The sequence below is a fragment of the Emydura macquarii genome, unplaced genomic scaffold, assembly GCF_026122565.2.
Source record: "Emydura macquarii macquarii isolate MOO-44397 ecotype Brisbane River unplaced genomic scaffold, CSIRO-AGI_Emac_v2 contig_2924, whole genome shotgun sequence".
NCBI classification, from domain to species: domain Eukaryota; kingdom Metazoa; phylum Chordata; order Testudines; family Chelidae; genus Emydura; species Emydura macquarii.
Genome location: NW_027133061.1, coordinates 1,981,608 through 2,009,385, shown reverse-complemented (window position 1 = coordinate 2,009,385; position 27,778 = coordinate 1,981,608). Strand labels below are relative to the sequence as shown.

The following is a 27,778-nucleotide window of genomic DNA, read 5'->3' as shown; positions in this document are numbered from 1 at the left end:
GATTTGGTGTTTAAACTCCGGCAGCTCCACAGTGAGACGGGGTTAAACACCCCCCCCCCGTTACCTCCCCCAGGGGGAGGGGATCGGGGTTGAACCCCTCCTTTCACGGGGGGTGCTGGGGTTTAACCCCCCCCCCCGATGGGGGAGGGGAAGAGGGTTGGGGGGGTTGCTGGGGTTTAACCCCCCCTCTCCCACCTGCCCCCCCCATGGGGGTTGGGGGTTTAATCCCCTTTCATGGGGGCGGTTGCTGGGTTCCCCCTCCCCCTCACGGCCCGCCCCCCCACGGGAGGATCACGCCCCCCCCCGGCCTGGCCCCGCCCCGCCCCTTACCGGCAGCTTGGGGCTGACTTCCCCCTTGCAGCTGTGGCAGAAGAAGCGATGCTGGGACACGGCGGCCGCTGCCGAGGCCTCCGCCATCTTCTCTCCCCCTCCCCCGGCTCCCTGCCTGCCGTCAGTCCTCCGTAGGGGAACTCCGAGACTAGGGCCCGCAAGGATAGAGCGGCAGACAGGCCCCTCTAGCCACTCACTTCCGCCTACTCTCTTGTGCTCCGCCGGGGAGGGGCGGGAGACTCAGTCGTCCGCCCGGCTACGGAGACGAGAGGACTGCAGGGTAGAGCGGCCCCCTGGCTTCTTCCGCGTCCCAAAGTCCTCCACTCTCCGGCAGCGAGACAGGGCGGCGGCGGCGTCGCCACGTAAATTCCGCCGATGTCCTGCGCCTAGCGGGCCGCTACCAACGAGACTAGCAAGGGTGTGGATAGAGCGTCCCCGTTATAGCCGTCCTCTCTAGAGAGCGTCTCTATAGCCCTGGCCTAGCGTGTCCTCCCATCCCCTTAGCTAGAGCTAAAACGGCCGCCCGGCGCGAAGAGACCGGAAGTAATCAGTGGTGAACCGGAAGTTGAAGGGGACGTGGTTGCTATGGTTGCTGCAGGGGCCTAAGATACCCCCGCCCTCCCCCAGACAATCCAGGCTGAGGCCCCAGGTGAGTGAGGGCAGCGGGGCGTGGGGGCCCCCCCGGGCAGCCGGCTGGGGGGCGGGGGCGTCTCCCTGGCCAGGGGGGCATCCAACTGTGGCGGCTGCCCCACTCAGGCAGCTGGACAGGAACAGAACCCAGGAGTCCTGCCCCCCCCCCCCCGTCCCAAGCTGGGGTCATTCGGCCGCTCTCCCTTCCCAGAGCCGGGAACGGAACCCAGGAGTCCGGGCCCCCAGTCCTTTGACCACGTGTCCACACCACCGTCCCGTGCCATCGCTGCTCTAGCTCCCCTAGCTCCGAACAGAGCCCACGAGTCGGGGCTCCCAGCCCCTGCCACGCTCGCTCATCCATGCCCCCTTCCAGCTGCTGCAGGGAGAACTCAGGCACCCCGGCTCCCAGCTGGCACCTGCTCTGATCGTTTGCCCCCACATCCCTCCCTCCTCCAGCATTTTCTCCTGACACCAGACTCAGTTAGATGGTGTCGAGCCAGCCCGTCTGTGAAGGTCGTTTGGAGGAATCCTCCTCGGAGCTGGAAGAGGCTAGTTGCTGAGGCTATCTCCTCCTGCCTTTCAGTCCTGTTTCCATAGACCGGTCCTTATCAACGTTTCTGGTCCATGCGTGCAGGATAATGACCCCACCATGCATCTCTCCTGAAATATCCCATAAGGATTCTCTAGCTCCTGCAGTGCTGCCTGCGTGACAGACATCCTTACCGCTCTTAATTTTGAAATGAGCATAGTGCCTGACTGGCAACCCTAGAGGCTGATTATCTGCAGAACAGGTACAGCAGGAGGAGAGGACAGGGCAAGCTTCCCCCACAGCCCACCCTGCCCTGGAGGGATCATCTCGAGGGATAATGTGTTCAGTTTCCAATCCTTGATGTGCCTGCCTGACCAGATTGCCAACAAGGGCGCTGGCTGTGATGGCAGTTTTTGATATAGATGTAGCCTCAAACCCACTACATTTATTTCAGGCATGAATTGGTAACAGCTTTTGGTCTCCACTGATCTAGGACAATTCAAACAGGTGACTCGAGAGGTGAAAATCTTTGCATCCAATCAGCAAATCTCCTGCACTCGCCTGTCTCATCTGATAAGAATTTTAATGACGTAAATGCTTTCTCCCATATCCTTCTAGTATTGTAATTTGTTGGCAAGATGACGCAGGCAGAAATTAAACTCTGTTCCCTCCTGCTGCAAGAACATTTTGGCGAGATTGTGGAAAAGATAGGGAGTCATCTTATCAAGACAGGCAACCAGCCTCTGAGAATGATTGCCAACGACACAGAAATGTCACTAGATCAGGTATGTCTGAAATATGCTAAGAGTTAGCCTCCCTTGGTCACAGGTGCTAGATAAATGCTACATAGCAGAGCTGACTGAACTATCATTCACTCATTACAACTTGTCAATCACCCTTTCTGGTGCTCCTGAAGGATTCTGTTATTCTAAATGAATTTGTAAAAGGCAAATCAGAATTTGAACATTGTCTTCTTAAAACTATATGAGTTTCTTTAACAGTACAGATTGCACTCCATGGGAGTTGTGCCATTGGCTTTAATAGAAGAGGTTTGGAGCTCTTACCTCTCCACAGAAGGGAAAAGGGAATGAAGGTGGTCTAATTTAGTTATATAGAATGTGGAGAAGACAAGAGATGGTGCTCTCTGAAATTGGATCAAGTAAGTCTAACTTCTTAGTGCAGCATCTGGAGAATAAAGTCACACAGTGAGTCAGGACTACAGTTGAGATTCTCAGGGCCTGCCCTGAGTAGGAGGAGCTCTCTTAGGTTTTTCCATCTCTTAGTTCTATGGTAGCCTGAAGCCCCTAAGGAATTTCAAACATCACTCTCCCCTCTCCCAAAATAAAGATGATCTGTTGAATGCTCAGTAACTTTATCTTAGGTTGTTAATGATCAGTGCTAATTGGGGAACGTATGATCATTCCTGAGAGTATGGGTGGAGGTAAAGCACCTGAACATTGTAAAATACTGCACATGGTAGGAGGGGCATTCCCTTCCTGGTCCCTGAGGTAATCAGCCCTAAATCATGAGGGTTGATTTCCTCCATATAAACTATGCTAAGTTTTCAAATACATGGCTCATTTCTCTCTCTGGCATGTGCAGGTTAAGAAAGCCCTCTGTGTCCTCATTCAACACAACCTGGTAACCTACCAGCTGCAAAAACGAGGCATTGTGGAGTATGAAGCTCTGTGCAGTCGGGTGCTAAGGATTCTCCGGTATCCACGTTACATCTACACAGCCAAGACCCTCTACAGCGACATGGGCGAACTGATCGTGGAGGAACTGCTGCTGAACGGCAAAATGACCATGAGTGCTGTGGTGCAGAAGGTTGCGGACAGGTTGACAGAAACTATGGAGGGTGAGCAAAAGGGGTCTGGAGACAGCTGAGAAATATAAAGGAAACCTTTTGCTACAGCACTTTATCATCTCTCTGGCAAGGTTTGGGGCTGCCAGGCTGATGCTTCATGCTACCAGAGTGGTTGGGTTCTGTACACAATGAAAGGGGATTGGATGGCTTGCAGGATTTGTACAGAATAAGAGGACTCTTGTCGTAGGACCTGATACAAAGTCCATTAAAGCAAATGAGAATCTTTCCATTGGTTTCAGTGGACTTTAGATCAGGTGGCATTCTCAAAGGGCTGTACCCAAGCACCTCCAGGGGTCTCAGATAGCCACCTAGAAACCGAGGCACCAAAATCACTTGTCACCTTTTGAAGATTTGGCCTAAGGTCTGAAGTCAGCTGGAGTGAATGGGTAGAGGGTGATAAATGCAGATCAGATACAGAGCCCTCTCTTGCGCAGTCTTGACTGTACGTCTCTTAAAGACAATGATACTGCCTGCTCCCATGGGGGTGCAGGAGCAGCTGGAGTTCAGGATCATGAAAGATTACGTTCTCCTTGGTATCCTTTTGCCCAGATGGGAAAACCATGGACTATGCCGAAGTCTCCAACACGTTTGTGCGCCTAGCGGACACACACTTCATTCAGAGATGCCCACAGGCCCCAGAAACTTCCGAGAATTCAGCGGCGCCACCACCTCCTGCGCCCACATTGGAAGCTAACGAGAAGGACATGTACATGGTCCCCAACCTGAATCTCATAGGTAAGGCGCTGTCAGAATCTCCTTGATCATTTGGGTACCTCTGACATTTGGGTAGGTTGCATTTAGAACATGGCTGTCACCAGATGCTTGGGATGGGGTGATCCTTGTATAATCAGCAAAGTGCTTTGGGAGCCTTCTGCCCAAGACTGCAGTCATGGTATTCAGAAGAAGACCTTGTCTTTGGCTCACAGGGAAAGGGAAAAGGAGAAGATCATTTGGCGATGAAGATAACGGTGAACACAAGCCAAAAAGGCAGAAACAAGATGCAGACAGCAAAGAGGTACTGCTAATACGCTGCTGCTCCTTGTCTGGTGTTCAGGCCACCGATGATCTCTGTGGTACTAGAGGGCTTAGCAGTTCTTTATTCCAGCATCTGACCTTTGGGTCCATATCCTGCTTAGCCAGTGAAAACCATCAGGGACCAGTGAGTCCACTGGAGGTGGAAGTTGTGTGTAGTGCCTACCCTAAGGGATAATGAGGCTGCGGTACAGCCTTTGTTCAAGAGGCCATTGTTTGATGCGGACAGTCTGCTTGTCATCCAGTATGTAACCTCCCCTTCTTGGTTCAACTCACACTGGTCCAATTCTGAGGTTCCAGACACCTGCAGCTCCCAGAAAACTCAAGGGTACATGGCAGGTACTCAGCATCCCTAAGAATTTGCCCTGCTGGCGGTGCCCATTCCTCTGACGAGCCTCTCTCTTAGAAACATTGTAAGCTCTGCAACCAACAAACCAATCTCCACGTTTCCTTCTCCCACTTCACCATTTCTCCTCAGCCCCCGCCCGATGATGGCATTTACTGGCAAGTCAACATCGATCGGTTCCACCAGCACTTCCGAGACCAAGCCATCGTCAGCGCAGTGGCCAACAGGATGGACCAGGTACACAGAAGAAATCACTAACTTCCTCTACAGGGTTACTACAGGTATCGGGAGTGGGGAATTTGGTGATCGCAACCTTGGCAGTTATGTGGTAAAAGCTTCAAATCTCATGCTTCAAGGTAGCAGCTGATGGCTGCAAGGGTCAGGAAGGAACATTTCACCCTCTTCTGAAATATCAGGCATTGGTTGTTGCTGCAGACAGGAACTGAACCAAGGGCTTCTTCCTGTTTTAATCAATGGGAGTTTTGTCCTAAATGCACCAGCTGTCTGCTTCAGTATATCAAATCCTACACTCCTTATATCCATGCTGCTAAGCCCATATGTCGCTGTCCCAGAGCATCTTTCACTTCTCCTGCACTGGGATGATCTTGCTGGCAGTGTAGTGAGGCATGTGACTAGACTAAGCTGAGTGGAAGGAGGCTAATTTCTGAATTTGGAGCACCACAGTTCTTGAGGAGGGAAAGGGATTATTATTCTTCCATCGTGTGAAGAGAGATTCTGTCAAGATGTAAAAGCTGTTTCCTTCCTTTTTAAATAGACCAGCAGTGAAATAGTGAGGACCATGCTGAGAATGAGTGAAATTACCACATCCTCCAATGCACCTTATACCCAGCCACTGTCTTCCAATGAGGTGAGTTTCTGCAGTATTTGGGACACTCCATAGAAATCTGACATGGATAATTATGTTGCTTTGGCTGTTCTTATTTATCTGCATTGTGGTAGCAGCTAGCAGCCCCTTTCCTCGACCAGGACCCCTTGGTGCTAGGTGCTGTACAGACACAGAACAAGCTATTATTTAATGGCCCAGGAACCACTTTCCTCTTGTTTCCACACAGCCTCAAATCCAGACTGTGGAGGAGTTGCCTAGTGGTTAGAGGAGATTCCTGGGTTCTAACTGTAAAGTTATACATCTAGGAACAAGCAAGTAGGCCATACTTACAGGATGGGGGACTCTCTCCTGGGAAGCAGAGACTCGGAAAAAGATTTGGAGGTCATGGTGGGTAAATGAACGTGAACTCCCAATGCAACGATGTGGCCAAAAGGTCTAATGTGATCTTTGGATGCATGAACAGGAGAATCTTGAGTATAGCAGAGCAATTGTTTACTGCTGTATTTGGCACTAGTGTGTTCCCTATTTGAATACTGTGTCCAGTTCTGGTGTTCCTAATTCAAGAAGGATGTTGATAAACTGGAGAGAGTTCAGAGAAGAGCCACGACTGTCTGACCTCAGGCAGGTTATGTCACCTCTCTGTGCCACAATTTCTCCTTCTGTAAAATGGAGATAAAAATGCTTATCTTGCAGCAGGGCTCTGAGGATCAATGAGCACATGTTTGTAAAGCGCTCTGAGATCCAAAAGGGTAAGTACTGTTCATTTTTATCATCTATAATGCTAACCGCACACATGTTCTTTTATTCTGCAGATATTCAGATCTCTTCCAGCAGGATACAACATTGTGAAACAAATTCTGGATCAGTATCTCACTTTGCTGGCTGATGACCCGGTAAGAAATGCATTAGGTACTATTGGTTTAAATTTGTGTTTGAACAGGATTTCCACCTTTTGGTCCAGTTCTGATTTAGGGCTCCAATCATACAGTTTTCTCCAGGTGAGTGGACCCCGTTAAAGTGAGTGGGATTATCCACATGAGCAAGGTTACTCACCTGTTTAAGTGTTTGTAGGATCAGGGCTTTGGGTTTCTTCACCTCACTCCGTGTGGACAGTGAAAACAGGTACTAACCAGTTTCATCTTGTAGTTCTCCTGCTCTAGGTCAAACTGACAGCATCTGGGAGGAGGAAGGTTTAAATGCAAAAGAAAAACAGTTTCCCATTAACATTTAAACATGATGAGAATGGTCCTATCAATTTTAGGCTTTGGAAATATCCTCTAGCCATTAAGGTTGGGGATTATATTTTTTTAAAAGAAAACTTACATTCTGCCCCCAATGATATTACATTTTTATCAAAATTATAATAGCCTTTGTATACATTTAACCCTTTTTTTGCCTTGTAGCTGGAGTTTGTTGGTAAATCCGGGGACAGTGGTGGGGGCATGTACATTGTCAGTATCCTTTACTGATAAATCTACTATGGACAGTTTACTGCTGGTCTTGGGGCTTCTCTAGCATTGTATGATCCTTGATAATTCATGTTTGGTACCTTGACGCACACTGTTCAGATCTTCACAAGGCCCTTGCATCTTTGGCAACAGCAACTCTGGAGTCCATTGTACAGGAAAGGTAAAAGCTGTTTGAATGCAACTTGTTAGTCCTCTTGTTAATCTGCCTAAGGCATATTTATGAAAGAGTCAAAGTGGGTGAGGTAATACCAATATATGTTGGTCCAATAAAAGATATTCCCTCACCCACCTGGTCTGCTACCTGGGACCCACACGGCTACAACAACACTCCAAGGGCATAGCGACACCTTTATCACCCACAATCTCCATCATTTAGGAGAAAGCTAGAAAGGATCCAGTCCTGAGAGGTACTGAGCTCCCTCCTAACTCCCATCAGTTTAGTTACTGATATCTCTCAGGATCAGGCCCCAAATTATCCAACTGTATGTTGAAAGTATTCATGGTTTCGAGGCTTCCTGAGTGGCACTATTAAATAAATAGGAAGGTGATATTAGTTGTGATGAGATGGTCCAGTCTCTGCTGGGCAGCCTGCCCACTCTTTAGCTCGCCTGAATCTCATGCGCTAGGGAAATACATACTTTTCTAAAGCATTAGTTATTGGTCCAGAAACTGGGTACCAGACTCAAAAGGACAACTGGTCTGGTTTGGGCCTGTAGCTCTGAAGTCAGGATTTCTTTCCATCTCCTCTGAAGCATTAATGTAGGAACCTTCTTAATTCTCTGATGCCCCTGTGCAGCTGGTCTAGGTTTTGGTGTTGTGACTCTTACCCAGAGTTGTGTTCGTTGGTTTATTCCTCTCCCGTCTAGATTTGGGTCTCGCTGTGCCAGGATATTCCGGCTGCTTCTGCGGAAGAAGCATTTGGAACAGAAACAAGTGGAAGATTTTGCCATGATTCCTGCCAAGGAGGCAAAGGACATGCTGTATAAAATGCTATCAGAGAACTTTGTGTCCCTACAGGTGAGAGTTCCTATTCACGCTGTCATCCAGAGGTGAACCGAATGTGTTGCAAACCGGGTATACGGGAAACAGAGCTGAATGCAGATGAAGGAATGTGGTTTGGTGGTTAGAGCAGGGGACTGGGAACCCTGGGTTCCATTCGAATCCGAGCAGGGGGTTGGGAGTCAGAACTTCTATTTTGAGCTCTGGGGTCGGAGCATGGTCTAGCGGTTAGACCAGTGGGGTGGGATCTTAGTTTCTATTCCCAATTCAGAGAGGGAGTGTTGCCTAGGGTCCAGAACAAAGAATTAGGAATCAGAACTCCTAGGTCATTCATCTCTCTCTGCCTCAGCTTTCATAGACCTGTACAATGGATCCAGTGTTATTGTGTCTCCCAATGGAGCAGGAAGCTGATGTCATTAAAATCTGTAAAGTGTTTTGTGATCTCAGGTGCCCTCCCCTAACCAATGGATCCCCCAGCCAGCCCCTGGTTACTAACAAATAATAGTAACATGCAGTATGTCTCTCTGGATAGCTTCCAAGCACTGGTCCTCAGGTTGCTACCAGCAAGCTGGGTGAGTGCCCTTCCCTGCATTTTACAGCTAGGGGAGCTGAGGCCTGGAAAGGGGCAGTGACTCCCAGGATCACACAGGGAGTTACTGGCGGAGCCATGCTGAGGTTGTAAGCAAGCAGGGTCACTCCACTAGCCCCACACGCCCTCTCTCTTTCCAAGCGAATGATCATTGAGTCCAGAGGGGGAAACTAGAAAGGAGCGTGCAGAGAGAACAGACACACCTTCTCCCCGGAGGGCTGTAACACTCACGTTGTGTTGCTTCTCCCTTCCTTCCTGCACGCAAACAGGAGATTCCAAAGACTCCAGATCACGCCCCATCCAGGACATTCTATCTGTACACGGTGAACACGCTGTCCTCTGCACGGATGCTGCTGCACAGGTGTTATAAGGTACCAGATGATTCCCTGGCCATCCAACTGACACTTACGCTAATGCAAATAGACCTGGGCCCATCACATCCCCTCTACTCCTTCGGTTTATTCCCACCCATGTTCCTCTCTCTGACTCAGCATCACCACATCAGCAGCTGGAGATGGTGAGGCTAAGCTGGGCTTTCGGGGACCCTGCAACATGGAAAGAAACATCCCCAGGTGCAGAGAGTCACTGGGACAATCATCCTGGCACCTTTCGTCCCATAGTGATATACCGACTGATGGTAAAAGCGTTACAGGGGATCACTCAGCCACTGAAATGCAGCTACCTTGATTGGGTTGATCATGTGCAGTTGTCCTGCAGAGGAGCGGAGGACTGGAAATGGAAAGTGCAGCATTCCATTGCAACTGCAGAGAGAATTATAGGAAGGCAGAATGTCACTGGGCACATTCACATCTGGCCAGAAGGGCAGTGGGGTTAGTGCCCTGGTGACTGCAAAAAGCACCCTGGGATCTTTACTAACCACTGCGAGCAGATCAGTTTTACATCTCTGCTGACAGAGGCAACCCTTCGCAGCATAGTACCCTCCATCACCATGCGTGGGCAGTGTGTACAGAGCCGGTTCAGCCCCCGCAGTCACCGTCACCGCTCTGTGCTCTGTCTCTCTTTGCTCTGAAGAGCTGTCATCCCAGCATAGATCTAGCCTGGCCCAGCTTCGTTTACGAGATGGGCTCAGAGCACAGGTTGGTCTGGCTGCATTTCCGAACACAACGGTAGAGGCTCAGACTTGGGCTGGGTGATGGATCCTCTCAAATGCATCTGTTACCTTTTATCAACATGAACTAAAGCTCCATCCCCAGCAATTGCACATGAAGATAACAGGCTGTGTAAATGGCACAGGAGTTATCTGCAGAGAGAGCAGTGCTGGAGCGAGGAGCAATATCCCACCCCCAGCCCGATTCTGTTCACCTTTGCAGTTCGTGGTGCAGAGGACCGATCTTCAGGCTTCGGGGGAGCCAGTTTTGGGGCCCAACATTCCCGCCCACGCTCCTCCTTCTGGGTGTGATTAAAACACAGGATCATTTTGTATATTACAGACAGCAGAAATCCGAGGGCGCCCCAGCTGGCTGAATGGGCCTGTGCGCTCTTTGGCTCCTAGACTGATCCCATTTCTTTGTAACTCACCCCAAAACTCTGCTTTTTGTTTCTCTCTTTCCTTCCCCCAGAGTGTGGCCAACCTGATAGAAAGGCGACAGTACGAAACCAAAGAGAGCAAGTGAGTCACGCTAAGCAGGCCAAAAGCTTCTGGGCCGAGTCATCACGCTGGGGTCAAGTGGCTTAGGCCTCCAGTGCGGGCTTTGTAATTAGAGGGACTTATCAATGGGAAGTGTCAACAAGACGAGGCTTAGCTGGTACCCGGCTATTAGGGCAGTTGGGCCCAGATCCTGAAAGGGATTTAAGCGCCTAACTACCATTGGGAATTATGAGCCTAAATTACTTTGAGCATCTGGGCCTTGGTGCCCAATAAGTGTCTAAGCCAGCCAGGTGGCAATTGAAGGCTGTGTTTTGTGGTGGTGGTGGTGGGGGGGTGTGTGTGAGTGTGAGTGAGAGAAGGTGAAATATCATCCATACTAGCATGTTCATCCCAGTGTAGCTGTCCCCATCTCCCCCTCCCCAATTGAGCTACGCTGCCCGAGTGTCAGCCAGGGCTTGAGCCAATGTGGTTCACCTCAGTTTCATAATAGGGGTAATTGCCTTTGGTGCAAGGATCTGCAGTGGGAGTTCGCCCCTCTGGGGAGGTGCATCAGTCCAAATGGCCCCTGCCGAGACAGGCCCTGGCGTGTTTGGCACAGCCCCAGGCATTGCTGGCGCACATGACGCTTTGCAAATGCAGTCCCTGCTCCTGGGTACTAGGAGGAAGAGGAATAAAGATGAGTCTCATAGACTTTAAGGTCAGCAGGGACCAATGTGATCATCTAGTCTGACCACCTGCACAATGTAGGCCACAGAACCTCACCCACCCACTCCTGTAATAAACCTCTAACCTATGACTGAGTTACTGAAGTCCTCAAATCAAGGTTTAAAGACTTTATGGTACAGAGAATCTACCAGCAAGTGAGCCGTGCCCCATGCTACAGAGGAAGGCGAAAAACCCCCATCTGCCCTGGGGGAAAATTCCTTCCTGATCCCAAATATGGCGATCAGTTAAACCCTGAGCATGTGGGCAAGACTCACCTGCCAGACACCCAAGAAAGAATTTTCTGTAGTAACTCAGAACCCCCCATCTAACATCCCCTCACAGGCCATTGGCATATTTACCACTAGTAATCAAAGATCAGTTAATTGCCAAATCAGGCTGTCTCTGGGGTAATGGGCTATGGGAGAGCCAAGGAGGAGATGTTATTGATGAGGACAGTGGGGGGAGAGGGAGATTTGGTGGATTTGGAGGCAGGGAGGGAGCCTGCCTGAATCCGAGAGTGGATCTGGGCCCTCGTGAGCAACGCGGTCGGCCAAACCTGAGCGGCGGGAGCAGGCTTCAGCGTCTTGCTGGCTGTTGAGTGCATGCTGTCTGCCTCGCCCCAGGCGCTTGCTGGAGAAGTCTCAGCGGGTGGAGGCCATCCTAGCATCCATGCAGGCCACGGGTGCCGAGGAGGTGCAGCTGCAGGAGATTGAGGAGATGATCACAGCCCCAGAGCGCCAGCAGCTGGAGAGCCTTAAACGCAACGTCAACAAGTGAGTGGAGCTGTGGAGCGGTTTGGGGTGGCCAGCCTAGAGCATGGGGGATCCAGATTCCTGAGTGCTATAACTGGCTTTGGGCTGGGAATGTGGGTCTAATCAGGACTCCAGGGTTCTATTCCTGGCTCGGGGAGGGAGAGTGATCCAGTGGTCAGAGCAGGGTAGGGGCCAGGGATCAAGAGTCCGGGTTCTATTCCTGGGCAAGTCCTGTGATCTGGGCAGTGGCATTCTGTCTGTGCATCAGATTCCCCATCGTTACACCAGGGACAACACTACTTCCTGTTGGCCCAATCCTGTTTTCATGAAATACATGAAAGAACAGAGCCACAAACACCCCCCTCCCTTTTCTACCAAGAGCCACTTCAGCCTGACACGGGGCTGTGAGCTTTAAAGCAGGAATGTTGGCAAATGGCTGTGCATTCCTCACCTGGGAGACTCCAGCTAAGCACAAGGGTGGCACTGACATGCGCTGCTTGGCCTGTGACGCCTCTCCCTTCCCTTGTCCTTCAAATCACAGGATCGACGCCAGTGAGAATCAAGTCGACGAAACCATCTTTGTGTTGGAGTCGTACATCGACAGCACAGTGAAGAAGGCGTGAGGGTGCCCCGGCTGGCAGACTGCGTCCCTCTCAGCACACCAGTCATGGCACTCTAGGCCCAGGGTGGAACTGTCGTCTGCCTCCTACGCGGGGGGAGTTTTCTCAGACAGACGTTCTGAGTTTTTATTTATTTTTACTGTATGGTTAACGTTGAGTGGAGGGGAAATTAAAATGCTCACCTCGCTGATTAGCCTCTCGTGGGGTTGGTGGAGCTGAGGATGGCACAGACGCCCTCATCTCTCTGACTTTCAAGGCCAGAAAGGACTCTTATGATCATCTAGCCTGACCCCCTGCCTCATGCAGGTGTCAGAACCTCACCCGGTAATCTCTGGTGCTGGTGAATGATGCCAGCTGGGTAATTTAGGAGGCTACAGTTCCCTATCTCTGCCTCACAGGGGCAGTGCCAGCTCCCCAGACACACCTGCCATACTAGCATTTGGTCTCCATCACCCATTTAGTCCTTGACCTCTGCTGCGAGCACCACCCCGTGGTCAGCTGCCATGGTGCTCTGCTGGGTGAATGCCAGGGTTCCTTGCAGAACCTCTCTGCTGAGTCTCCCATTCAGGAAGCCCCTTGTCATGGCCTGATACGTCCACAGCAGCAGCACCCCCTGCTGAAGCTCTAGCATCACAATGGCTTCCCCGTTCAGAACATGGGCTGGAACGCTCTGCCCAGGGGGATGGCGATGTCTGGAGTCGACCTTGATGAGCTGCGTGGTGGTAGCAAGAACCTGTGCTGCGTCTGCAGCAGGAGGTCACAGCACGATCGCTATCTCCATGTGAACACAGCTGGTGTGTGCAGTGCAGACAGAGCCTCAGGCCTGGCTGAGATGTTGGATATTGTGGTGGACGATGGCAGGAGGCGGAGGAAGAAAGTCAGAGCAAATGGCATTCCTGGCAGAGCAGGGTGCCAGCTGAACATGCTAGAGAGCGCACTGGACTAGTCCATTATTACACGCTAGGTTCATCTCTAGTGCAAGGAGAACCCCTGCTCCAGAGTGTATGTCACTGTCCTCTAGTGCAGTGGTTCTCGATCTCTTTTCATTGGTGGACCCCCTAAAAAATTTTGAACGGAGGTGTGGACCCCTTTGGAAATCTTAGACATGGTCTGCTGCCCTCCTGGGGTCCATGGAGCACAGATTGAGATGGCTCATGAGACTTGCTGCTGTGGGAGATCACGTCTGCTTTCCAGCGGCTACAGATTTTAGAGGCAACAAGCCTGAAGTGGGAAGATTCCCCACGTTACTGTGAGCAGAAATAACAGCCAGGGTTTCTCTGTCTCCTCGTCCGTAAAGTGCTTTGCCAGCTGGGGCTGCTGCAGGTAAAGAATCAAGTGTTCTTGCTGGTCAGGGCCCCGCACGGACCCAGGCCAGAGCTTTTACTAACCAAGAAACTTGCTTCTTGCTAAACCTTCCCCGCCAGCAGGACCAGGGCCCGGATGTCACAGCCCCTGTTGCTTGCAGGGGCCGGGTGCCCCCGCAGCTGCTGGAGATGCGCGAGCTAGACAGGGCGATGGAAGCAGCGTGTTCCCCGCAGGAGCAGCTCAGGCCTTAGATGGGTGCAAGCACTTGGGGCAGGGGCTGTCTTTCGCTGTGTCTGTGCAATGCCATGGCCTAGCCGGGCAGGGGCGGCCTGGTCCAGGTCCAGGCTGGGGGCTCGATCTCTTGCAGATGCCAACACCCCAGCTTCTGGGGACGCAGCCAGGGTCCCGGCTCCCCAACGCCGGGGAGGGAGATTTGGGGTCCCAGGGGCTGCAGCGATGGGGGGGGGGGCGTGTGCCCAACCCCTGCTGGGAACCGGGGGGGGAGGGGATCCCCGCTCGCCCTATAGGGGCCGAGCCGGTTGTGCAGCGAGCGGCCGGCAGGGGGCCCCCCTCCGCAATCGCTGCCAGCGGCGGCCCGGCCCGGCTCCAGGTCGGCCTGCGCTGCGCTGCGCCCGCCGGCCGCGCACCGCTTCCCCGAGCCAGGCCCGGCCCCTGCGGCGCCCATGGAGACCCTCGGCCGGGTGCTGGTGGCTCTGGCCAAGGGCAACGCCCGGCCCCAGCGCGCCGGGTTCCTGCAGGTGGGGAAGGGGCGAGCGGGGGGTCCCCAAAGCTGGAAGCGTGGGGGAGGCCAGAGGCTGAGTGTGCACGGGCGCGGGGAGCTCGCTGGGGGGGGGGTTGAGGGCTGGGTGTGCAAGGGGGTGAGGGCAGGCCGGAGCCTGGGTGGACGAGGGTGCATTGAGCTGGGTGTGCAGAGAGCTGGGTGTGGGGGTGAGAGTTGGGTGTGCAAGGGGGTGAGGGCAGGCTGGAGCCTGGATGTGCAAGGGTGAGGGGGCTGGGCGTGCAAGGGAGGGGGCAGGCCGGAGACTGGGTGTGTGAGGGGGTGAGGGCTGGGTGTAGAAGGGAGTGGGGAGCAAAGAGCCATGTGCGCAGGAGGGGGGGCAGAGGGTGAGTGTGCAAGGGGGCGCTGGAGGGGGCTGGGTGTGCAGCGGGGGCAGGAGGTGGCTCACACACGTGCCTGATGCACCGTCGCCCCCACCCCCAGCCAGGAGGCGCTGTTCACACCTGGGTCGGGAGTCCCCACAGCCAGGGCCCTGGATCTCCCTGCACCAGGACCGGCCACTCCTGGCTGGGGCTCCACTGTCCCGCACACCTGGCCCAGCCCGGGGGCACCCCTCCGAGCCAGAAGCCGAGCAGGGACCAGAGGGACCCGGCGCTGCGGCTGGGGGAACCCGTGGAGGAGCAGGGAGGGGCTGTGCTGGCCCAGCCCCCCTCCCCCCTCCCCACACACATCCCCCCTCGGGGGGTGGGACGAACCCTGTGCCCTTCATCGGCCCGGCTCTGGGCCAGCGGCTGTCTGCCCCGAGGGGGGACGGGGTGGGGTTACCAGGGAAGGGGGAGCAGCCTGCACTTAACAGGTGCCGTGGCTGAGCCGGGAACCCAGGTGTCCTGGCTCCCAGGCCCCTGCTCTAACCACTAACCTTCGCACTCCCTCCACGAGAGGCAGCCGGGACTCACTGCAGGGCTCCGGCCCGTTGCTTCTCTGGCAGCTGCCTTTCGCCCCCGTTAGCCCCCCCTCGCGGCAGGGGCAGGCCGAAGCCGGGGGAGGCGCTGGGCCGGGCAGGCGGGAGCAGGCGTTAGGGCCGGGGGCGCTGTGCTCCAGTCGGGACGGCACGATCAGATCCGTTTCCTGGGCCGAGTCCAGACTGGGCTTGTCTGCTGTGTGTCCTCAGCTCTCCTGGCTAGAGCGGGGGGACCGGCCGCCAGGATTCCTGGCCTCTGGTCTCAGCCCTGCCCTGAGCTGGCTGGGTCCCATCTCCTCTCCAGGCCGAGTCTCCTCCCCAGCGGGGGGGTTCCTGTCCCAGCTGCTGTGCTCTGTACCCCTGGGGGATGTGTATATAAAGGGCCGCGTGACGAGAAGACGAAGCCTCTGATCTCCCCGCTCCCCTCGCAGAGCATCACCGGGCACTTCTGTGCCTCCCACGAGGACGAGGCCATGGTCAGCTGTGGCTTGGATCGAAACCAGTTGGTCATTTCCGACCGCCAGTTCAGCGGCTCCGCCAGGCTCCTTCTGAAGGTCAGGACGTGGGGGGGCATCTCCAGCGGTGGGGCAGGGGGCACATGGATCTAAACTGACTTGAGGGGAGTGGCGAGAGCGGGGGTGGGAAGCAGGACGCCTGGGTTCTCTACTCCCCTCCGGGAGGCAGTGTATTGTAGCTAGAGCTGAAAGCTGGCTGGCCAGATGGCTGGGTTCTGTTCTGGCTTGGTCATGACTTGCTGCGTGGTCTTGGGCAAGCGTTTGTGCCTCAGTTTTCCCATCTGCAAGCTGAGCCCAGTCCCGCAATATCTGACAAGTCCTCAGAGTTCCTGCGCTGGAAGGTGCCGTCAAGCCCAGGGCGTTTTCTGGGAGGCAGAAGGGGCTGAGCCCAGGGTCCTTGCCAAGGATGGTAGAGCTGGTTCTGAGCTCCCAGGCTCCAAGTGGAACATTACTGGGTGTGTGATATTGGCTGCTGCCTGTCTACGGGAACACTAGTGGCTCCCTGCGCCGTCCCTGCATCCCGTCAGCTCCTCCTGCACTGCGCATAGCAAGAAGGGTTGTCCCACAATGACCCCTCTGCTGTGTTGGGTGGCTGTCGCCCCACACCCCAGAGGTGGCTGCATTTCACAGCCGCCGTGCATAGAAACTTGGTGAAGCTCTTCGGGACGAGAGGTCCGATGGGCCTGATGCGCGACGCGGTGGTGGCTTGCCGTGACTGGCTTAGGCCTGGCGTGACTGTTACCAAACACTCCCCCTTTCCTCTCCCAGAGACCGTCCTTTTGTCCCATCAAGCACTTGGAGGAGAGGCAGGCTGCTGGGCTCGCAGAGGAGCTCCGAGGCCGCGGGGTGGACGTGGGGGTGGCCGTCGTGCTGCAGTCCAGCGACAGGAGAGTCTTGCTAACGAGAAGGGCCAAGAATCTCAGCAACTCCCCCAACATCTGGGTGCCACCGGGTGAGATGACGCATGGTCGAATTGGGGCTTGGGTGATGCGGCTCGCTGGGGTGTCCTGTCAGTTCCCTGCCTGGCCCTGGCGGTGCTTTGCTCATTGAAAGGGAGAGACGGCTGCTTAGAGGGAAGAAGCAGAGACTGGGAACGGAGCCTCTTCACTTGTATTCCCAGCTCTGGGCCAGGAGCGTGGGCTAGTGGTTAGAGACGGTGATTGGGAGGCAGGATTCCTGAGCTCTGTTCTCAGCTTTGCCACTGAGACTTTTGGCAAATCAGTTTCCTCCGCTTGGCCTCAGTCCCTTTCCCTCCTCGCTGTCAAAGGGCGACGGTGCCGGATTCACAGGGGTGTGACTCACGAGCCCCTTGGAGATCCTGCGGCGACAGGCCCTAGGGCCGTGCAGGGAATCATCAGCGGAGAGCTGGAAGGAAAAGAAATGGCAAAGCCCTTTCATGAAACCAGCGTGGCAGGGGGGATAAACGCTCAACTCCTTGAGCATGTCTGGGGCGTTTCTTCTACGATCATCACCTATTATCTGTGACGTGGTAGCCCCCAGGAGGCCCACTCATGGCCCGTGGTGCTAGGTGCTGTACAAACCCAAAACAAAGACAGTCCCTGCCCTCCTCCCTCCAGCCCATCATACTGATGGGCTGTTTCTGTGTTATGAGACCACAGTGGTGCAGATGTGTGTCCACTGCCTTTAGGGGGACACTGGGCCGGCTCACCCCTCCTGTTTCTCTCCCCCTGCAGGTGGGCACATCGAGCTGGGTGAACAGGTACAGCCTTGACCCACTGTGTGGATGGGTGAGAGGTGCTGAGGCAGGGGAAGCTGGGGGGATTTTGAGCCCAGGGGGAGAGGGGGTGGTGGGAGCAGCAGCCAGGGGAGGGGGTGAATCTCTGTGCCGGGTGGGGGCGGGTAAAGCTGAAGGTAGTGTAATTTTCAAACGGGAAGGGGGGTGGAAGTTGCTTAGAGGCAGGGACGGCATCAGGGCTCCTGGGGGTGCTAGGTCAGACTCCACCACCGAGCTGCAGCGTGGCCTTGGGCCAGTCACTGCCCCTTAGGCTCCACACCTTTCTCATTGCTGGTAACTGGACCTCCCAAGCCCCACCTCTTCCCCCCAGGCCCCGCCCCCACCGCTCACTGGGTCGTCTCAAGGAGCCTGCCTGCAGGTAGGGGGTGGCCCTGGCTGAGCAGGGGCTGGTGCAGGTTAATGATGACCCGGCGCCGCTCCCCACCCTGCGGGAACCGGAGGTTTGGTTTGGGTGCCATTGTGGGGTATGACCCCGAAAACCAGGCACCGGCAACCTTCACTGACACCCGGACACGGCAGCCAGAACCCAGCCTGGCCAGGTAAACAGGACGGGGGGCAACTCCACTTCCCCTCGGGGGTGCAGCTTCCTGGTCCGTAAAGCGGGGTGATCCCAGCTTACCGGGCAGTGGCTGGCGCGGCTCCTGAGCGCTGTGGCTGGCGCAGCGTGGTGTCAGGCGGGGACCCAGGCTCCGGGCGCGGGATCTCGGGCCGGCCGTGCCGCGCCGGCTCTGACCTCGCTTTCCCTTGACCGTAGTTGCTGGAGGCGGGGCTGCGGGAGCTGCAGGAGGAGACGGGCCTGCGGCTGGAGCCGGGTGGCGTCTCCTGGAGGACGCTGGGCCTGTGGGAGGTAACCGTCCCGCTCTCCTGGCCCGGGTCACAAGCAGCTGCTCGGCCGGCGCCAGGTTCCGCGTTTGTCCGGGGTGGTCCCCGCTCAAAGCGCCAGCCTTCCCTGGCGCAGCGAAGGGACCATGTCCGTTAGCCGCCAGCGCCTCTGGCTTCCAAGCGTCTCCTCGCGCCAGGCCCATGCGCGGCAGTAACCTACTGCCGCGTACGGGGTCACTGCGGCCGAAGGGGAAGAGCCCCCCCCCCCCCCCCGAATCACCCACGCTCCCTGCAGCAGCTTCCAGTCAATCTCCCCGTCTCAGGTCGGCAGGGGCTATTGCTGGGTGCAGAGGAGTGAGCCAAGTTCCCCCTCGCTGACATTAGCCAGGATGGCCCAGGACACAGCCCCATGAGCTGAGCGTCCCTACGCCTCCGGCTGCCAGGAGCTGGGCCCGGCTAACGGATCACTCGCTAGTGGCCCGGTTCTGTTCATTCCCTCTCACCCCAGCCCCTGGCGGAAGACAGGATCCTGGGCGTTGGGCTGACCCAGCACGGCCCGTGTTGCTGGAGGAGAACGGAGTGACCAGAGGTCCCGATATTTGGGGCTTTGTCTTACATTGGCGCCTGTTATCCCCACCCCCGTCCCCACTTTCACACTTGCTATTATCTGGTCACCCTAGCAGAGAAGGAAAGGGAGGGTTCAAACGTCTTAGCCATTTCCGATGCACTCGCCTCCTCCACCCCCCAAAAAAGTCAGGGCCTCGGCCCTGCTCTCCTGCCCCAGTTGCTGATGTAATGGGGCTGTTCAAACAGCTGCAGCGCCCTACCCCAGAGGCAGCCGCATTTCACTGCTGAAGCGAGCAGCTGTGGCCATGGTTTCACAAGGGCTCTAGCCGCCCCCAACGGGAATTCGCTGCTGCCTGTTCCTAGCTCCTTGTTCTCCCTCTGCGCAGGCCGTGTTCCCTCCCCTGCTGAGCCGAGGGCAGCCGAGACATCACCACGTTGTCACCTACCTCTTGCTGCTTTCCACCGAGAGCTACCAGCAGCTCCAGGTGAGCGTCTCTGCAGGCAACAGGGAGCTGGTTGACTAGCTGGGGGGGAAGGTCTAAGACAGCTGCAGGGAAGCAACTAGTGAGCCCTGCCTCAGGGGCCTGCTGGGCCTGGAGAAGATGGGCAGGGGTGATTTTATATAGCAGTATTCCTACGGGCCCTGATTTCTGCCCGGTGCCTGGTTGCTGTCCCCATCCCCCACCCCACCCAGCATGTGGCAGACAGCCCTAGGGGGAGCTGGCAGGACAGATTTCCTACATACAGCGCCATGCACACGGGACCCAGCCAGAACCTCAGCCTCCAGTGCCCGTTCAGACCTTGGCTTTTCTGCTGAGCAGGGATGATGCAGCCCAACCGGCTTCGAGGCTGACCCTCCCGCCCCATCTGACAATTGCTTGCCCAGCCCCTTGCCCAATCCTGCTCATAGCCCGGCACCCCCACGCCCCGGCGAGCTGCAGGCCCCTGCTCCCGGCACTCAGCGGCCCGTGTTGGATTGCAGAAGAGGATGACGGCGGATGAGCACGAGGTGAGTGCTTATGCGTGGCTGGAGCCCCGGGTGGTGGAGGCGGTCGTGGCGGTCGAGGATGGAGCTGAGAGCGTGAGGAGCGTCCCCAGCAACCTCCCCAAAACCATCAGGTGAGCAGGATTTGCCAACCCAGCCTGGCCTGTTTTCCTCTCTTAAGGCCAGAGGGCAAGGGGGGAAATGATGAGCTGCCCTTTAAATAACCTCACCCAGCTGCTGGGAGAGAAGGGCGGTGTGGGCTCTGCCCCCAACCCCTTAAATGCAGCCACTTCTGGGGATGAGCATGGCAGCTGCTGAACGAGAAGTGGCGCTGACTCTCCAGGGGGCAGGTTGGAATTTGGCTGGAGGACACGGGGTTACCGTGGCTCTTTAATGGCCCCTGGGCGCTTGGTTGTCTCTGAGCAGCAGCAGCTCTTCTGCCCGCGTGCTGGGTGCCGGCTTCAGGGCCGTGCCCGATACCCCGCCACTTCCCCCCAGCTGCTTACTCGAGGCTAGAGGGGCCCCAGTCCAAGGAGACTCAGCACCTGCCCAGCCTACCTCTGCCTCATGCCCTGCTGGGGGGACCTGCGGCAGAGAGCAGGGGGTGGGCTTTGCCGGTCCCAGGACCCACCACACAGCAGGATGGGACGGCCCTGGCCTCAGTGCAGTCAGGGGACGGACAACAGCTCCCCTGGAGCTTTCAGTGAAAGCAAGAGGGAGCTAGCGCTGGCCTGGAGGGAAGGGGGAGGGAGGCCTGGCTGCCAGGGGCCCGCTGGAGCTGCACTGAAGATTCAGCTTTAATGCCAAACTTCAAAACCAGCTGAGGCCCCTCCCCAGCCCCAGGGCCGGAGGCCAGGCCCGGAACAAAAGCCGGTTTGTGCTTTGTTCCCAGGCAAGACTGGGCTGGAAACCGTGTGGGTCTTTGTCGCCTGCTCTCCTGCCAGCTGTTACGCTGGAGGCAGAGTCACGGGGGACCCCTTGTGCCAACAGCCTTCTCGAGGGCGAGGCTGCCGTCCCTGGGCCCACCTGCCGTCCCCGCAGCGCTCCCGGCGGGTTCGGACCAGGCTTGGGGATCCTGTTATAGCCAATCTGCTGGCAGCAGCCCTGAGAGCTGGCTGGGAACTGCCCAGTGAGGGGGAGAGGAGATAGTTAGCTACAGCCTGCAGCTGCGAATGGCCCAGCAGGGCCGGGCGGTGCCGACGTCTCCCCTTGGCTGCGTGCGGAGGCTCAAGGCACTTTCCACAGGCTCCAGCGTCCTCGGCTGCAGCCTGCCTCCCCCCTCCGAGGCGGAGCCGTGCTCTGCTGTTTATTGCTGAGATGGGGTTTGTGCACAAGGCTGCTCCGTGTTCTCACCCCCGACCCGCCCCAGCATTACCGAATGCTGCCCATCTAAGTAACGTCCATTATCATCTCCCCAGAGCCATGGAGCTGAGCAGGGGCTCGGCCCAGCCCACGGCACTTTCCACCGCCACCTTTCTGAACCCAGCACCTGCAGCAGGGAACGATGTGGAACGGGTCAGCACCGGGACCAGGTTTGCCCTTCGGCTCTGGCTAGACACCTTAGGAGCATGAGACCCGTGAGCAGCGAAATCCCGAGCCCCTGCTTTTACCAAGCACCGCTCGGACCCGTCACAAAGCTCCCAGGCAGTCTGCTGCTGCCGAGACCTGCCCACGGTGAAGTTCTCCTCACGTGCTAGCAGGAAGGGAAGGCAGGGAGTGGGGGTGCTCGCTGGCCCTCGCCCCTGTGAAGGAAGCACTGGAGTGGTGGGTGCAGCCCTTTACAAAGGAAGGCAAGGCCTGAATGGATGGCGTGGGAGTGAAAGCACAAGTCCAAACCCCAGCTGCCTAGGAAGGGGGCAAGGGAGTCGCTGTCTTGGAAGCCAGAGTGTGAACAGACACATCAGTGACATTAAAATAACCTCCCCCGGCCCTAGCCATCCAACTTGTGTAGTGTGGTTTGAGCTCAGCACTGCATGCTAAGAACTCCCCTTCCAATTCCACCTTCCACTGACTACTTCATGGCTCTGCCTCAGTTTCCCTTTGTGTAAAATGGGGTTAACTCAGCCTTCTCCCCAGGTACCAGCTGCTCAACTACCATTTGAACAGAGGAGTTTGTTCCACTAGTAACTGAACCGGCACAGCTGGGGGTGTTTTGAACTTTATTATCTAAAAGGTAGTTTGCATATACAGAATTGTTCCAAATAGATAAACAGCTGAATATCAAACAGACAGAATAAATAAACTGGAAAAAGTCGCTAGCGGTTTTTGAAAAGGCGTCTAGATAATGTTTGCTGGGTGAGTTTATAAAACACTACGGGACTCGAGACAGTATCAAAACCCGAGACATTCCCTTACCTTCCCCCCACCCTCTACACAAACAGCTTATATGTACAGAACTTGCAAACAACCAGTGCTCCCTCCACCACCTCCCCAAGGTACAATACCTTAACGGCTGTCGTCTCGGCTTAGAGCTACATCAACCACCACCTGTACGTAACACTGAAAGTACCTGCCTCTCAACGGGCACAGTGGAGCCACTCTATTGCAAGTGAGTTGATCAGCCTGCTACTGGCATTGGAGGATCTTGGTAGGAGACAATACAAGGACAGATGGGTTACAAATTTATACAGAAATCTGCCTTTACTGGGAGCTGGTCCATCCTCCCCCACCATGCATCAGAAGTTTAAAAAACCACAAACAATTATGTTCCCACTGAAATGTACACAGTACATTCATTCTGGTCCTTAGTCCCTTTTCAGCTTGGTGCTGGGAAGATAAAACAGCGAGAAAGAGGTTTGCAAAAGTCCAATAACCTCTCAAAGCACCATTTTTCCAAACAGCAAATCCTCTCCCTACCACTTCACCAAGGATTTCAAAGCAGTTCATGCAAGGGGGAGTTCATACAGAAAGCTAAGTCTGTCACTTGGAGGTTTTCAAAGTGAAAAGTACCAAGCAAGCTTATTAAGAGGGCTGTTATTTTGAAGGAGACTAAGAAATTGGGTCATCATTTTCCAGCTGATCGCTCTTTAAATGAAGAGCTAGGACAGCATCAGCTGGACTCATCCCTCTCCAAAAAAGCAACTAAGTCTGCACCAAGAATACAAGGTAAAGCTGCGCCTCAGCTGTTCCTCATTAGGATTCACAACTTTTATTGCATTCAGATATTCACTACAACTCTGATACAAGAAATACTGAAGTCACAGCAGGATTCTGCACACAGCTACTTGAATCCCCACCCAGACCACCCTCCACCACAAACACAGGGAAACTGGTTTGTTTTAAAGTTCTTGGGGGGGGGGGAGGGGGGTACTTAAAAAAAGGTGCAAAAAATTGCTACATATTATACCTTTCTGAATGCCATTTTCGACCATGTCTTGATGCATCAAACTCCTTGTGTGCCTGTCTTGCTACAGTAATAAAAAAAATGAACTTGGCAGTAGGTACTTGGAGTTGTTTAGCAGGACTTTGGTTAGGCAGGATGCTTGAAGCAGCAGCTGTGACACTGTAAAGGTTACAAACTAAGGTATGCATTTAAATACATAAATAAGTTGCACAACGGGCGATGTGTTGTCCCTGCTGAAGACATGGGGGGGGGACAACACAACCTTCATTTAGTCCTCGTGGAGAGAGAGACAGGGAGGTCTTTGGAGTTTTGTATGTACAAAAGCTGCAACTGAAAATATAGATATATCTTTGTTCTCTGTACAGATCTGTAGTGGAAATACTCAGGAGGAAAACAAATCTACATTTAAAAAAATACATTGTAATTACAACCGAGACAGGCCAGGCCATACTGCCCAGCACCTCCGCCAGGGGACAGATGGGAGACACAAGTCCTGGCAGTCACCCTGCTAAGCCTCAGTTTTCTACTGTCCTATCTAGAGGAGGGGTTACCAGCAAGAATACCTCCCCTGCTTGCTTCCTCTAGCGTCCCAATAAAGAACTGCATCAAGCCACTGATGGGACATCAATTCACATGGCCTCCTGCGTCTTTTTGCCTTGATTCTTACCAAAAAAGGAAAGGCAAGTCATAATGTGGGCACAAAGCTAAATCAGCAGCCAGGGAACTGGCTGATTTTAAAAGGACAACGAGAGTTAATTAAAAAGTTAACATTTCTTTCCCTGCATTACCCATAATGCCACTGGTTGTTCAATTACAAAACCCCACATTTTAAAAATCTATTTCTTCTTTCTCCTTGAAAATGGATCGTTTGGTTTCTCTTCCTGGTTCTCATCCACTAGCACATTTGGTTATAAACTCAAGAAGCTTGTAGGAGGTTTGGAAAATGGGTTTGTTAGAGCTGAATTTGGGACCCAGTGGTGTTGCCTTGGATCATACAATCAATGTCGGGGAGGGAGGAGCCCCCAGCTGTTCACCTGTTTAATGGGAACGCTGTCAAGTCCCACAGACTGCAGATTCACCCTCCCCTCGGTGGCTAGGTCTCTGCTGGGGAATGTCCATGGACGGGTGGAAGCAGGGCCATTTGCTGGATAGGGCTGGAAGCAGGGCTCAATTACAGCACCTGGTTTTCCTAATTATTTGGATGCTTAAACCCTGGGACAACCCAGGTCCTGGGCACGGCACATTAGCTGGAAGCAGAAGTTTGCAAGCCTCTGCCTCATCAGCTCTTTGCTCTAGCCCAGTGTTGGGTGGGGACAGACTCCCCAGGGAAGGAGTGAAGAATGTCCACAGGACCTTCAATCCAGGCCAATGCCTAATGCCAATATGCTTGTGTCGATGCATAAAAGCAGTGGGCAGCTCCCTGAAAGCCAGCCACCCACCCACCCACCTTCCATCCATGCACAGAGGGTTGCTGGACTCAGGCAAGTTTCTCTCTTCGTCCTGCTGTGAGGAGTCAGCAGTGGTGTGGGGCAAAGGGGGAGTGGTTGCTAAATCCTGCTTTGGTCACTAGATGGTGCAGTTCTAGCAGGGCAGCACCCAGATGGGGATTATCCCTGTAGGATCTTTCCTGCTTATGTGCAGAGTCCTACAAAAAAAATAAAGTTAAAAACACAGTTGTTAAAATGGGCTTGCACCCGGGACGTTATTAGGCAAGCCCTGAACACTGGCCCTCCCTTGCAAGTGGTACCAGTTTGCTGAGGGCGCGTTCAGAACCGAAAGCCCCCCCCCTGTGAGGCTCCAAGGTTTTGGGTTTAACAGAGGAGTTGCCTTGCTCGAGAGAGACACTGGGGAGACCTGGTACTGGTCGGGTCCTTTCTGGTACAGACAAGCGCCCACGCGAGAGCAGCTGCTGAAAATCTGCTTTCGTCTCCTTTCCCTGGGGGAAAACACCAGATGCCAGGTTGCACTGGGCACAGGGTTAGTCTAAGGAGATGATGTCCGGCCGGCAGCCGGGGAGAGCTGCGTTGTTACTCATTGTCCCGTTGTGTCCATGGCTCTCCCGCAGGGTGTTTGTGGAGACAATGCTGCTGATGCGGCTGCTGGCGGGGCTGACGGTGTTGTGGGATCCTGCCATGACAGAGGCCAGGGGGTTCATGAAATGGGTCGACGTGCCTCGGTACTGGAAGAAGTGGCTCAGGGCGTCCTGTTCATCCAGGGAGGTGATCACGGAAGGGCTGTAGTGCTGCCAGGCAAGGAAGAGGGCATCATCAGGCTGTGCGCCCATTCAAACCCCTCCGCCCTCCCAAAGCCCCTTCGGTGCTTAGAGCGCTGGCACTACCCAACCTGGAAGGGTAGCAGACATCACTGCAAAGCAACAGATTGCACTGCTTTGCTACCAAGAGAGGAGAAAAGGGAACAGCAGGCAAGGAGGGAGTTTAGACTCACAACTGATTGAATTCACTGCTTCCGAGATGTGGGGGAACTGTACCAGTTTACCAAGACTTCACCTGGGCCAGCTGGTGCCCACTGCCTCCCATTTGGTCTAACCCGCCACAGAACTTGAGCTTTGCTGTAGCTGAAACTCCATGCCAGGTTAGAACGGCACATCTGAGCAGGAGACGCGCAGTGGTGGCGAGACAAGGCCCAGGAAAGAAAAAAGGAGCCTATTGTATCGGTCCTGAAAGATCGAGCCCTGCAAATCCACAGATACCTGCTTCATATCCGCATCTGCGGAAATCCGCAGATCAGATCCGGATATGAATTGTGTATCCGCGCCGGGCTCTACTGAAAGGAAACAGTGCTCCAGGCTCCCCTAAGTTGGAAGCAGACCGGTGAAGGCATTTCTAGCTAGCTCTTATCTCCATCTCTGCCCTGAGTCCCCTCTGAAAGGATCAAACGCCAGGGAGGGAGGGAGCAGCCCCTGGTTAACAAAAGAATACGTTCGCTTTCTAAACTGCACTGCAGATTGGTTTAGATTCACTAGAACTGGCAGGTGAGACATTTTCAACTCAATGCCCTGAGCCCTTCCAGAACGTCAAGTAGTGAGGCAGAGGTGAGAATACGGGTGCTACTAAGGAAAAGAAGCGTCTTGCACTGAAAGCAAGGATCCAGCATTCCAAGCCACGGAGATAGCACACGGACTGTGCCAGGCAATATCCGGGGAACCCAAAGGCATGTGGCTGTGCACGGCCATGTGAACCTTGGCAATAGCAGGACCAGATAGCTACAGTGTGGAGGGAGGATGGGCTGAGAGGAAAAGGACAGGTTTACTGTGCTACAGATTTGCCAGGGAATAAAAAGAAAAAAAAAAAAGACCAAGAGAGAGAGCCCCCCCCGCCAAAAACAACCTTACCTGATTTTCACTTTGAAGGAAGGTAAACAAATCCAGACCTAGAAAAATAAAAGGGGAAAAAATATCTTAATGGTAAATAAATTTATGCGGGAGGGGGAGGGAGCCAATTTGTGCTAGATTTGAGAGTCAAAGAATGGGGTGGGATCTAATTGCTTCGAAGTATTAGAGACTGGTCCATCCAGACGCACCCCGACGCGTAGGGCAGTCACGGACGCTGGTATAACTGGAATAGCTGCCTTTTGGTCACACCAGGGAGTCAAGTGGGAACGTTCAGAGCTAACAGCGTGAGCTGCTACAGTTTGAGTTAAAGGCTCTGTAGCTGGGGCTGTCACAACTCATATCCTCTGGAGATTGGCAAGGGGGAGGGACGGGGGACCAGTGATGCACACTCCCCGGGGGCCTCCATAACTCTTCTACAAAGCCCTCTGTAACTGCTCCAGCAGCCTTGGTGTTGAAACACATAGGGGGCGATTCTCTCATGTACTGATCTGGCTGTCTAAGGGAACCTTGAAGTGGGTGCGAGTCCCATCATCACTGGGAAACATGTACTAGCACATCTGCCAACTATACAGGATTTGCTTGAAATAAGGATCCTTAACCCCATGCTCTGCTGAAGTGCATCCAGCTCGGGGACGGACCGCAGCAGCTGTTTAACAGCCTTCAGCGATGCCACTGAGCTGCGTAGGATGGGGAGTGGAGAAGATGGTTACAAAAGGAAGGTGGAATTTAGAGAGGCCATGTCCCAAAGCAGATGCTGGCGCTGACCACATTCTTCTTGCAAAACGCACCCTGGATTGTTCGTGTCACAAATGACCAGGCGTAGAGCTGGGCGAACAGATTTGTGCCGAAAAATGTAGTTTCAGTAGATCTGAAACAGTTGCCTGGGACGTGGGAGACCAGCAGAGGGGAGCAGGGACTTGCACTTGGATTGACCCATTCCCCGGTGAGCACTTTACCCCCTAGGCTACTCTGGGGTGGGTTGCCCTCAGTCTTTGCCATTGAAACCGTTCCACTTTGTATAAATAGTTAAATATTCATTGGGCCAAAGAGGGAAAAACTCTCCAGCCTGGTGAGTAAGGCCTCGCTTCGGAGAGAGGAGACGCGGGTTC

At 54.6% G+C, this 27,778-nt stretch overlaps 4 protein-coding genes across 6 annotated transcripts in view; 2 read left to right on the top strand and 2 right to left on the bottom strand.

The window, feature by feature from the left end:
• The window catches only part of RNF115 (ring finger protein 115), a 42,294-nt gene extending 41,564 nt beyond the window's left edge, over positions 1 to 730 (bottom strand). Inside the window, exon 1 of the mRNA XM_067569409.1 lies at positions 331 to 730. Coding sequence (XP_067425510.1) covers positions 331 to 417 — 87 coding nt within the window. The 5' untranslated portion in view covers positions 418 to 730. The remainder of the gene's footprint in view (positions 1 to 330) is intronic.
• Positions 731 to 768: 38 nt separating this feature from the next.
• Positions 769 to 12,514, top strand: POLR3C (RNA polymerase III subunit C). The gene is made up of 15 exons (XM_067569408.1): positions 769 to 979; positions 2,108 to 2,274; positions 3,092 to 3,347; positions 3,906 to 4,091; positions 4,283 to 4,371; positions 4,867 to 4,971; positions 5,510 to 5,602; positions 6,394 to 6,474; positions 6,985 to 7,036; positions 7,150 to 7,210; positions 7,917 to 8,067; positions 8,908 to 9,009; positions 10,219 to 10,268; positions 11,576 to 11,725; positions 12,246 to 12,514. Exons 2-15 carry the CDS (start codon positions 2,128 to 2,130, stop codon positions 12,325 to 12,327), a joined length of 1,605 nt encoding a protein of 534 aa, XP_067425509.1. The 5' UTR covers positions 769 to 979; positions 2,108 to 2,127; the 3' UTR covers positions 12,328 to 12,514.
• A 1,715-nt stretch (positions 12,515 to 14,229) lies between these two features.
• On the top strand, positions 14,230 to 23,902 carry NUDT17 (nudix hydrolase 17). Of its 2 annotated transcripts, XM_067569702.1 has the most exons (9): positions 14,230 to 14,387; positions 15,761 to 15,883; positions 16,613 to 16,796; positions 17,539 to 17,564; positions 18,355 to 18,447; positions 19,376 to 19,474; positions 19,972 to 20,108; positions 21,393 to 21,506; positions 23,683 to 23,902. In XM_067569702.1, exons 1-9 carry the CDS (start codon positions 14,313 to 14,315, stop codon positions 23,900 to 23,902), a joined length of 1,071 nt encoding a protein of 356 aa, XP_067425803.1. In that variant the 5' UTR covers positions 14,230 to 14,312. The 2 variants fall into 2 exon arrangements, with proteins under 2 accessions (XP_067425803.1, XP_067425804.1); XM_067569703.1 differs by having other exon boundaries at positions 21,393 to 23,733.
• Positions 22,120 to 27,778, bottom strand: part of PIAS3 (protein inhibitor of activated STAT 3) — a 29,515-nt gene continuing 23,856 nt past the window's right edge. For both annotated transcript variants that reach the window (XM_067569701.1, XM_067569700.1), the window contains 2 exons: positions 26,670 to 26,707; positions 22,120 to 25,559 (listed from right to left, as the gene is read on the bottom strand). In XM_067569701.1, the coding sequence (XP_067425802.1) occupies positions 25,296 to 25,559; positions 26,670 to 26,707 (302 nt within the window). In that variant the 3' untranslated portion in view covers positions 22,120 to 25,295. The remainder of the gene's footprint in view (positions 25,560 to 26,669; positions 26,708 to 27,778) is intronic.